The 11,161-nt window shown below is 38.9% G+C and overlaps 6 protein-coding genes across 6 annotated transcripts; 2 read left to right on the forward strand and 4 right to left on the reverse strand.

Moving 5' to 3' along the window:
- Window positions 1–597: 597 nt before the first annotated feature.
- BDF20DRAFT_691928 (uncharacterized protein) lies at window positions 598–1,925 on the reverse strand. Its single transcript, XM_053076047.1, has 3 exons — window positions 1,879–1,925; window positions 1,632–1,813; window positions 598–1,551 (listed from the first exon to the last, which is right to left on the reverse strand). Exons 2-3 carry the CDS (start codon window positions 1,696–1,698, stop codon window positions 929–931), a joined length of 690 nt encoding a protein of 229 aa, XP_052933427.1. The 5' UTR covers window positions 1,699–1,813; window positions 1,879–1,925; the 3' UTR covers window positions 598–928.
- Window positions 1,926–2,055: 130 nt separating this feature from the next.
- BDF20DRAFT_907330 (uncharacterized protein) lies at window positions 2,056–3,746 on the forward strand (the record flags this gene model as incomplete). The annotated part of the gene is made up of 2 exons (XM_053083370.1): window positions 2,056–2,177; window positions 2,507–3,746. The coding sequence occupies 2 exons, from the start codon at window positions 2,056–2,058 to the stop codon at window positions 3,744–3,746; spliced, it is 1,362 nt and encodes a 453-aa protein (XP_052933428.1).
- A 41-nt stretch (window positions 3,747–3,787) lies between these two features.
- Window positions 3,788–4,420, reverse strand: BDF20DRAFT_915442 (DnaJ domain-containing protein; the record flags this gene model as incomplete). The annotated part of the gene is made up of 1 exon (XM_053084317.1): window positions 3,788–4,420. One exon carries the CDS (start codon window positions 4,418–4,420, stop codon window positions 3,788–3,790), a length of 633 nt encoding a protein of 210 aa, XP_052933429.1.
- Window positions 4,421–4,940: 520 nt separating this feature from the next.
- On the forward strand, window positions 4,941–5,372 carry BDF20DRAFT_915443 (uncharacterized protein; the record flags this gene model as incomplete). Its single annotated transcript, XM_053084318.1, has 1 exon — window positions 4,941–5,372. The coding sequence occupies one exon, from the start codon at window positions 4,941–4,943 to the stop codon at window positions 5,370–5,372; it is 432 nt and encodes a 143-aa protein (XP_052933430.1).
- Window positions 5,373–5,673: 301 nt separating this feature from the next.
- On the reverse strand, window positions 5,674–7,627 carry BDF20DRAFT_885701 (kinase-like domain-containing protein). Its single transcript, XM_053081944.1, has 2 exons — window positions 6,763–7,627; window positions 5,674–6,677 (listed from the first exon to the last, which is right to left on the reverse strand). Exons 1-2 carry the CDS (start codon window positions 7,514–7,516, stop codon window positions 5,695–5,697), a joined length of 1,737 nt encoding a protein of 578 aa, XP_052933431.1. The 5' UTR covers window positions 7,517–7,627; the 3' UTR covers window positions 5,674–5,694.
- A 2,162-nt stretch (window positions 7,628–9,789) lies between these two features.
- On the reverse strand, window positions 9,790–10,804 carry BDF20DRAFT_824399 (NAD(P)H:quinone oxidoreductase, type IV; the record flags this gene model as incomplete). Its single annotated transcript, XM_053077891.1, has 5 exons — window positions 9,790–10,068; window positions 10,179–10,263; window positions 10,358–10,387; window positions 10,475–10,598; window positions 10,684–10,804. The coding sequence occupies 5 exons, from the start codon at window positions 10,802–10,804 to the stop codon at window positions 9,790–9,792; spliced, it is 639 nt and encodes a 212-aa protein (XP_052933432.1).
- Window positions 10,805–11,161: the final 357 nt, after the last annotated feature.

Here is an 11,161-nt window from a genome sequence, read left to right on the forward strand (position 1 = left end):
AAGATATACCATAGAGAGCCTTCATGATTTTATTGATCGTCTGGGCTTTTGGTTTACATGCTTTACTACCCTTTTTGTAAGTCCAGGTGTATGTATGTAAAAGGATAACTATGACTGAGTCCTTGATAGTTGAAGCTGTAAAAGACACAACACAACATTTCATTTGTTGCTAAGCTGTACTGAAACTAAACCATTGTCATTGGCAACGAAGTTGATACTTCGCCGTGTGGAACCTTTCGTATGGCGAAAAAGAGTTAATAGCTTGACTAAAGTAGACTAGGCTGACAACCCAAGAGTTAAGCTAATTTTAGAAAAAATTTCAAACTTCTTCCATACCGAACATTCTATCTACATCGAGTATTGTGTGTATGTGGGAGTCGTTTGAGGCATCAATCGACGGCTCATTCATGCCATTGATGAGTTGTAGGATTAAATTAATGAAACGAACGTTGAAGGGAAAAGCATCAATTGATAAATAAAGTAAAAAGAGTTTTCAAATATCCATTCAAGACATTATTTGATTTATGTCTGTCCTTGGTTGATGCTAACTGATCTTTTCTAGGCAATCAATAGGACTACTTTTTCAACGCTGCTCTATGCGAATCAGCGTCTTTAGTAACTTACTTTGAGCTGGTTGACAAAGGTTTTCAAGTCCAACGGCCGTTATAATAATAATGGCCGGAACTGTTTGAATTTGGATGATTTTTTTTTTTTTCATAAACAAGGTTGTATTTGCAAATGACAGCTAATAATGAACCCCGTTTTTTCCAAAGGTCTTGTGGATGTGAATTGATGTTTATTGTGCAAAATCAGACAATAAGTATTGATTACGGCTTGTCATACTGCAGGTTCTATAAAGTAATTTATTGATAAAGGAGCGAGTACAATAGATACAGTGGAGAGTAGCTTTTATATAAAGTGATGTTCATTAGTACTTTTTCTTCATTACAAAAAATGTAACAAAGAAAATGAGAAGGTAGAATTCAAGCATACTGTGTTGATGAAAAGAGGAGGAACCGGCCGAAACAGGTTTTTTGTGTGCCACTTGATACGCTCCTAATTTACCAACAAGTCCCAAATTTGTACCAGGCGGTAAATGGAAGGATGTCGATCCTCCAGCATTATCGCCACCTACAGAAGCCTTTTTGATAGTGCTCTTGAGGTCATGAGCGTGACTCTGATCTTTTTTAATTTCACTGCGGTCGCTGCTGGCAGAACGTTGATGTTCTTGCTTTAGGACAGTCTCTATTGCCGGTGTTAAAGGTGCAGGCATACTAGATAGTGGTAAAAAAGCGAATGAACTTGTTGCTTCTGCCTCAGGAATTGAAGTAGATGGAGAAAGGTGAGTAGTTTCGTCAATGGAGGAGCTTGTTGCGGTGGACGACTCTGCTGCAGTTGTCGGCGTTGCCGAAGAGATGGGCTTTTCTGTTTGTGGCTGAACAGTGTCTGCAAAATATTTTTCTTCAGGAATGGATGGATAGCGACTTGCGTCCTCTTGACGGTGATCTCGGTTAGGGTAATCCAATATGTTATTGTTGCCGTCATAATATTCTATAAAAGTATGGTTACCATTTAGTAATTTATAGTCTGCTGGCGACTCATGAATGAGCATTTATGCATTTGATAAAAACCTTCTGGGTACTCGTTGCGCCACCTTGAATGGTCATGCGTGTGGGGTTCTTCTCTATAAAAATCCATTGTCAACTGTTTGTGATTTGATATGAACAGAAAGAAAGAAACCAAATTAAGCTATTTCTACAGGATGCTATATATTGCACTTTTTAGCAATGAAATGTTTCCGAAGTCTATTCTACTATCATTTAAGGTGAATTTTTTTGTTTGTTAAATTTATACTTTGTTTCTTATGTTTAGACTTACACTTGCCTCTCCCAAGAATTAAAATTATCGGGAATTCATCTGTGAGTGTGTAAACTCAAAACAGACTTCTATAATAACATCATTCACCTTTAGAAAAAGTACTCATTTCCTATTTGGATGCCTCTTTGTTAGAAATTCATAAAGAGGCTCCTCTATCATGAAATCTGCACTGCAAGGATGTTAGTGCTCGAAATATGGGTGATGATTTGGCTATCGCCTTCTAAACTTTTTGACATTAAAAAGCACATGAAATTTAATCGAAAAGGTCAAATGGTCTCTACATTTGAAATTGTCGGGATGTAAAAAAAAAAGTGCGCAATAGCAAGTGAAAAGCACTTGTAAAGAAACAAAAAAAAAAGGTTCTTCACAAAAGCCTCCCCCTCTTTATTTCTTCTTTTTTTTTTTTTTTTTTTGTTTTGCTCTTTTCTCGTCTCTTAACATTAAACGAAATGACAATCACTGATGATTCGGATATGAATAATGGTAGTACTAGTAGCCTTAATACTACTGCCTCGACAGAGATCAACACTGCGGATTTAATAGCTGCAACCCAAATTGCCACAGGTGATGATGATACAGTAGCCAAAGCAGTCGACAACATACATGTCAAAAAGGATACCGATCGCAGAAAATTAGGTGATGAGGATCTGTTCTCTTTAAATGAATGGAACACATCTGAAGAGTACATATCAGAGAATGATTTTGATATGATAGACATGTTATCTGCTGCTTTAGACCAAGTGACCAACCAAATCGAGGAGAAACAGCGTGAATTCATCAGCAAATCATCCAAATGGACCAACAAAACCAAAGAAAATATCAAAGTGCAGACAAAGAAACTGGAGGAACAAAAAGCGCGGATTCAAGCTTTACTTGTCGCTCAATATAACAGAATTGACAAACGCATGAATAGAGACGCAAAAACAGTTCAGCTTCGGGATAAAATTTCGTTTGTGGTCGGCGTCGGCAATGCGTGTATCGCACCCGCATTGGCGTTACGTTACCCGGATGTGATTCCTATTTTTTACAGCGTGCAGCTGGTCATTTTGCTGGTGTTGCGGTATGTCATTTATCGATCCAAACGATGGCATTACTTTATTTTTGATATTTGCTATTATGTCAATGCGATGACCATGCTATTTTTGTGGGTGTACCCAGACTCTAAAGTGTTGTTCATCTCCTCGTATGTGATGACACATGGGCCGGTCGCCTGGGCGATTATTACTTGGAGAAATTCGTTGGTGTTTCATTCGTTGGATAAGGTCACATCTTGCTTTATCCATATTTTCCCACCTTTGGTGATGTATTGCATACGTTGGATGCCGGAATTACAGCAAATTGATAAGGCAGCACAAAGTGCTGCTGCTACTGCTTGCGACCATGTTACTGCCATGATCAACTTACGTAATGAACGATATCCAGCATTGGCAGAGATTACAAAAGAAGGGGCCATGCCGACCTTGAAAGACGTATTTATATATTCCACCGTTGCTTATCTGATATGGCAAACACTCTATTATTTGTTTATTATGGTGGGACGACGAAGCAAAGTAGAATCAGGGCTTCGCTTGACCTCTTATTCATGGCTATTGGACACAACACATACACAGAAGAAGAGTCTCATTCAAAAGTTAGCATTTTCACTGGGAGAAGAGTACAAGCTGGAAATGTTTATGCTGCTACAGCTTGTGTACAACATCATTACGTCGATACCAACATTCCTTTTATTTAGATACATGTGGTTGAATGCAGCATTCCTCATCCTTATGTTTGCTGTGAGCGTGTGGAACGGTGCCAATTACTATATTGAAGTCTTTTCACGACGGTACATTACAGAAATAGAAAATATACATAACAAGAACAAATAATTAAGCAAGTCCCCTCCCCCCCCCCGTTTCAGTTTTCGTTATCATTCTTCATTCTCGTCTTTTACTTGACGCTGTTTACGAAATAAATCCATCCTCTGATCAATGACCCTTTTGACAGCCCGGTCATTACCGAATAGTTTGGCTTCTGTCCTCGCCCTTTTCAAATCCTGAGTCGATTTGAAATGATGTTCATTGGCTGCATCCATGAACGCCGAGTGGGAGGATTGAAAATAGAAAAAATTCATGGTTGCAATAAAAATGATCGTTCCAGCGAGCAAAGACATGATCGTTGTGTTGTTTCCAAAATTTTCTGCGGATCCTGAATACGATGTTTTTGCCTCGTCTGCCCAGTGAGCATTGGTATAGGAGGGTGGTCTGTAAAAACCGGGCGGTGGTGTGTGCATTGTTGCTGCTGTCCTGGCGTATTCATTATATAAGAGTCGTTTTTGTGGGTTTACTAATGTTTCATATGCTTCGGCGAGCTCTTGGAATCGAGCAGCGTCTCCTGTAGATCTTTTGTCAGGGTGCAGCTCTTTGGCGAGTTTGAGATACTGGTGACGAATTTCTTTAGTGGTAGCTGTTTCTTTTAGTGATAACACCTCCCAGGGTGATCTCTTTATTGAGCGATTGTTCAGCGTTGAGTAAAGCCTGAATGTTCTTAAAGATCCTTTCATATTTTAGGTATGGGTATATCTAGTAGACTGTGCTGTAAGCATTTGATGGGAAGAAAATAAACAATGAAAAGAGATAAAAAAATTTCGAAATTCGACAAAGCAGTGGTGGGTATTGCGCTGCTTTACAAGAAACCTGAGTTTGTATTTGTTTATGCACAATTTCACGTGTGTGGAGGGAATTTGCCTGAAATATACCATGAAAAAGGTATATAGCGCTAAGTATTTATTGAAGCGAATAGCGGATTGTGCTAAAGCTCGGGGTAATAGATTAAGATTCAGGATTGCCTTTCCGTTGATAATCCGCACAGTGTAGGGCGCTTTATCTGATCCTTCCCCAATGCCTAAGGTACAGTGAGAAAAGATGGGTGAGGATAACTCCGAGTAATGAATATAACAGAATCATGACGTAGACGAAAAAAGTCTACACTTTCATCAACTTTATATTTTATAATTTTTCACAACACTTGCTTCTTCTTCTTCGACTTTGAATTACGTATCCTAACTATACATTCATTCAGCAATGTCGTTTCGTCCGCCCCGTACACTACCTATTCTTACGCTATTTCACAATGTTAGAGTAAAGAACTCTCAAGCCGCTCTACAATTACTGCAAAGCAAACAAAAGACAGAAAGTGGGGATGAAAAATACCGCATTGATGTTGTGGATGAAGCGCATAGTCAACCTACAGAAACTCAATTGAAACAGATGGCCAGTTTTTTGGATAGCCCCACCCCATATAAAGATTTAATGTTCAATGACGCTGGTACTGGTGAAAGTCAAGTGACCAATGTGCATGATGCATTAAAGTATATTGATACAGCAAAAGAATTCGCTGCAGATAAGCCTATTTTACGTACACCTATTTTAGTGGATTGGGAGCGAGGAAAGGCTGCTATTGGACAACCTACTCTGCAATCCATTGAAAAACTCATCAATGAAAGAATCAAATAAAAAGGGAAATTTGATGATAATAATAGTAAATGCACATTTGAGTGCAGGCATAGCCCTTTTGTCATTTGTTTATTGTAGTGAATGGTATTAAGTAAGAGTAAAAAGTAAATTGAATTGATTGTGAACATAGAGAATAAATGAAAGGTGAATATGTATAAAATGACTTTTGTCATTGTTGTGGAGGTCAAAAACGTATATACAAAAAAACCAAAAAAAACGATGCAGGTAACTTACAATGTGTAAACATGCAAATAAGAGATCTATAAGTGAATGACAGTGTAAAGCGAACAAAATCAATTTTTTTTTTTTTTTTTTTTTTTTTTTACTTTCTAAACGTAAGAGTCTTCTTTTTCTTTTTTGAATCAGAAGAGCTTGGTTTTTCATTTTCCACCACGGACGGTGCGGTATCTTCAATGACAATGATATGACAGGCTTCTTTGACTTGTGGACTTGGTTCAACAGTAAGATGATGAGGATGGTCCGTTTGAGGGTGAGTAGGCGTGCACATATGAACACTCTTAACCCAATCATCTTCGAGGACGTCTTCTAACGTGCAGCGTTCCAAAGGATTAGGCGTCAAGATACGTTCCATAATGTATCTCGATTCACGAGGCAGCAACTTGAATAATTTATCCGCACTGCCGGTCGAAGGCGTAACAAAATTCTTAAAGGACTGGTCCTTATCAGGAACCGGCATGCGCCAAGGGAAACGACGAATGGACATGCAAACAAAGATGATACCGCACGACCAAAGATCCGTTAAGCGAGCATCATAGTCGGGTTCTGCAAACTGTTCAGGTGCAATGTAAGGATCTGAACCACAAATACCTTTGCTTTTGTGCACCTTCGTTTCGTGCGGGTATTTATTGACTACGGCACAACCGAAATCAATGATCTTGAGAATGCCACGTTCGTCCAACACAAGGTTATCTAGTTTCAAATCACGATGGGCAAGACCCATTTGTTGCAAGTATTGGATACCATTGAGTAACTGTCGCCAGCAACACGCAATTTCATCACGTGCCATTTTGCCGCTCATGACGATGTTGAACAGATCGTTCGGTGCAAACTCCATGATCTCGAAGAAGCTTTCACGTCCTTCTTGAATGATGTCCAAGGTTTCTATCACATTCATATGATGTAATGTGGAGCCAATACAAAACTCAGCTGTTACTTTCTTGATGTATTCTTTTTCAGGTTCGGTGGGAGAGCGTTTGCGAAACTGCTTGACTGCAAAGGTTTTTCCGTCCGTGCTACGACGAATTAAGCGTACGGAACCTCCAGCACCTTTACCAACAAATCGGCCTGTGTGGATTTTTTTAAATGGATTAGTGGTTTCATCAAAAAAAAAAAAAAGGACAAGTGCTGCCTGAACTATTTATCCACCTACCCCATTTTCCATATTTTCCTTCCAAACCCCGATTGAACTCGTTTGCAAACGAGACATCGCTTGCTGCTGTATGGGTTGATGAAAGCGAAGAGTGTCTTGTCTTATCGCTATCACGATGTGGTGGTTGATGATGATGTTTCGTATTCTTTTTCTTATCAGAAGATTTCTTGAATAATTTCTTCAGATCGTGTAAAATGGTATCTTTCTTTTCCAAATGATGGAAATGAGTATGATGGTATTCTTTGTTATAGTGTGGTTTTTTGAAAACGAATTGAGACGGTGTGGTAGGTCGAACGGGCAACGAGGTAACACTGGCAGGGATGCCTTTCGTATCAAGGGAACCTAACGATGCGTTTGCAGATGGAAAAGAGTGCGTTGATGATGATGATGTAGAAGCGGAGGACGACGCTGAAGAGGCTTTCTTCTCTTGTTTCTTAGTCATATCGTCCGCCTCCTTATTAATTTGCTCTCCGCCATTATCGCTATTTTGTGGAGAAAGAGAAGGTGGGGTATGTACAGCGGTCGGCGGCAGAGAAGGAGATGGCAAGGTAGAGTATATGCTTTTATGGGCACGGTTCGGGGTTAGTAGAGGTGTGCCAGGTATAGAAACATCAGGCGTGACATTTTCAAACTGATGAACGGCATGTTTAGTCTGAAAAATCTTGGCAGGTGAATGGAAATCTAAATCTTGCAACTTTTGTGCAAAATGATTATTATTAAAACTCTTGATGTTGTTTGTGTTGGTATCGCTCATTGCATGCGTTGGTTCAATTGCAATATCAGTTATGAAACAGTGGTTTATCTTAATCTTTAATGAAGAGGGCAGATCAAATAAATGATGGGATTATTCAAACGGAAAAGAAAGGTGTAAGAATGATTCAACATGTTTGACTTCAGGCGTCCTTTTTATAGATTACATTCTGAGAAAAGTAAATCAATCCATATAAGGCAACCCTATTCAAAAAGTAAACCCGAACCCCCCGCTTTTTGTCAGTAGTATATTTTGCGATAAAACGGGGCCCTAGAAAGCCTGAAATACACTTTCTATTGAACACGAATACAACAGAAACAAAGCAAGGAGTACGTCATTCACCAGCTCAGGCATTTTGATCTTGAGTAGCTTCATTCATTTAGTACGATCGTTCTATGCCGAGACAGATTTTCTTGGCTGCGGTGTATTCGGATGATCGAGGAATTTAAAGATGGATTCATCCCATGGTAAAAGATATAGATCCGAATGGGTTATGTAAAATGGAAAAATAAAGTCCCGAATTACCGGCTAGTGTTTTTTAATTTTCACAAAAAAATTCTTGATCTGTCTTCCCCTTGTATTCAAACTATAAAAATAAACATGTCTATCAACACGGTTAAATTAGATACTAGAAGCTAGTGCTACTAGTGTTGCCATGATGACTAATTCACCACTTGATCGAAGACAGTCCTATCCAAAGCCCTTCACCTCTCCTTTTTGTGTCCAAAGTCTGTTTTTATAGGTAAAAATGATAGGATTTCTTTTTACCAATAGAAAAAGGAGGACATGTATTTGGATATCATCGTTTTCCACGTGGGTTCAAAGAAAAAAAAAAAAAGGAAATTCATGATCAACTTTGCGCTTCCTTCCCTTTTTTCTACGAGCTAATAAAGTTCTAGAGCCAAAAGACAATGAAAAGATAGCTTGTTTGCTTTGTTTTGACAGGGTCTAGATCTGTGTTTTCTTTTGACTTTGTACCTGATTTTGTAGAACGTTTCGTCAGAAATATGACTTTTTTTGCAATCTCGTCATGCTCTGTTTGCAATTACAATTTTTCGGTCTAATGAATTTTGCTGCCATCTATTGGGTCTAGAGATGAGAAGGATTATATTCTAAGGTAAAGGATTTTGCCTTTTGGTTTGGGATTTGCTAGCTCCGAAGCCGACTGACGTGATCTGCCTACTGACTGACATTATCTGTGGCGAAATGAGTACAGAATCCATGATGGATATCATCTATTGTTGCTAGCTCTATGTCCTCAATGGCAGTCAAGCAGAGTGGTTGCATGTCGTTTCTCTCTAGTCACTCACTGATACACTTCCAAGGGATTGTTCCAAGAACCATTTTTCGATTTCGATACAGTTTCATGTGCACAAACAGTTATGCAAAGGATTCGATGACTTTTTTTCCATGATTGACAATCTGACATTACTGCGGTCGAAAACGATGCGTCTTTCAAAATAAAGTTGCTAAAGAATAGCACCTATCGCAAATACGGTAAATTGAATACCCGAGTGTGGGGTAAGACGTTTCAGAAACTCACAAAAGCGGAAATCTGAGAGGGAGACCAAGTATGGTGAATATAACAAAAAGCACGGACTTGTAATCACCGTACTGCCTGTTTTTAAGTTGGGTTTTTCAAATCAGGGAAATCATATACGGCTCGGATGAATGATGTGAAGCTATTGTATTGTAAATGCACAGGTCGCCCTCCCCCCTCCATGCCAAGAACTTGGAAAAGGGTTACGGCAAGCTTTTGAAACTTTTCAGCTTTTGGTTTCAAGAGAATAGAAACGATGCATCATTGAATGCTTGTTGGTAAAGTAATAGACTATTAGCTAGTCATTATAGTAGTTTAGCAAAGACCTATAAGAGAAAAATAGAGAGCTCAAAATTCAATGGTCTTTACTAGAGACAATATAAGCAGACGGAAAGCAAGCTGTATAAATACTGTGGAGTCAAACACAATGGCCACTGTCTTCAGATCGTAGATGTCGATGCTATTGAAACCATTAGTCATATCGAAATTTATTCAAAGATCAGGTTGAAACGAGTCAATTGTATAGATCATCAAGTTGTATGTCATCTTTTTTTTTTAACCTTGGCTCTTGCTTCAGAGACTCATAAGACTTTATAACTTGATTCAGGAACCTAATAGGCAACACTTCAGTTATAGGTGATTTCTCACTTCAAGCTTGCATTAAAGAAGGTATGTTACGGATATCCAGAGCATAACAATATTTATTTATTTTCTTAACCAAGATTTCTTTTTCATTTTACTTCTCAAAAGCCTTTCTACCATGAACGTAAGCTCGAATGATTTCACCAAAGTTTTGGCCTTGATAATGAGCTACTTTCTTTTCTAACTCTGTCACATCCCTTGAGCCATCACCTGCAGCAATTGCACCGGCGCCATAAGCTGAGCCACCAACAATTTCCTTTGCATTATTCAATGCGTCAGAGATTTCAGATGGATAACCGAGAGGAACATAAGTCATGCCTTGGTGAACAAAATAAGGCAACGTTGTCAAAGCTGTTGTTTCTTGGCCACCATGCTAGAGAAAAGGAAAAAAAAAAAACAAAAAAAAAACAAACAAAAAAACAAAAAAAAACAATAGTCAGATATCGGGTCAGTTTACTTACGCGTCAGATGCGACAAACGTACTTGTGATGCTGTACTGAAAAAAGTAGCAGCAAATTTACCACGCAAGGTTCCTTGAGCGAAATGGCTGCCTGTTGCGTCTAATAGTCTATCATTGAAAGGAGGGAAAGCATTTCATTAGAACAGAGTGACTCATACTCCTTTCCTTTTGCATTTTTTGAACTACAGCACCAAATAATTACCCTTTTACTTGACTAGGCATCGCGCCAAATCTGATAATTCGATCAAAATTCATCTAGCGAGTTATTTACCTGTTGCTTCCTTTTTCATTTTCTTTTCTATTTTACTGTTTGGTATACCTGGTAGGAAAACCGAAAATGATACCATCTGCTTCCGATAATTGTTCAGGTTGGATAATGGGTAAATCTGGCTTTGGAGGAGCATTGATCTTTTTCAAAACGGATTCAGGCAGAGTTTCTTGGACTGATGAGAGAATAGAGTATACCTTTAGATGGGGGGGATGTCCATTATTTCAGTCTCATAGCGTGTATTCTATTCTTTTAGATACCTTGAAACATTTTTGTGGCTACACCCGTTGATTCCAGGCCCTTCTGTACCTCAACTGCTAATTTATGAACGTGATGATAGACAGTATAGATAACAACGTATACTTTGGCTTGTTGAGTCATTTTTATCTACTAATAACGGTTGGAAGGTGTAATAGCAAGATGAAAGAAAACAAGCAATCAAAGACTTTCAGCTTTGACGCTCATTTTAAAAACAATTGCAATCAATGGGGAAGGGGACGTTGCACAATCGCGAGGTTTCTGTTGGTCAGCAAGCAGTCATGCTTATGAATGAAGAAGAAATGCGGGGTAACCGAGCGCCTCAGATCAACAGTAGGCGAGCCCACTTTACACCTGCGAGGCATACGGGGATTGGTGTGAATGACTAATCACTCACTCATGCTGATATAATCCCCTCGTCTATAAAGCCTTTCAAAGCCGACGGAGAAGAAATATGCAAAAAAATAGAAACTCCTCTAC

The sequence above is a fragment of the Mycotypha africana genome (genome assembly GCF_025528875.1).
Source record: "Mycotypha africana strain NRRL 2978 chromosome Unknown BDF20scaffold_9, whole genome shotgun sequence".
NCBI classification, from domain to species: Eukaryota; Fungi; Mucoromycota; class Mucoromycetes; order Mucorales; family Mycotyphaceae; genus Mycotypha; species Mycotypha africana.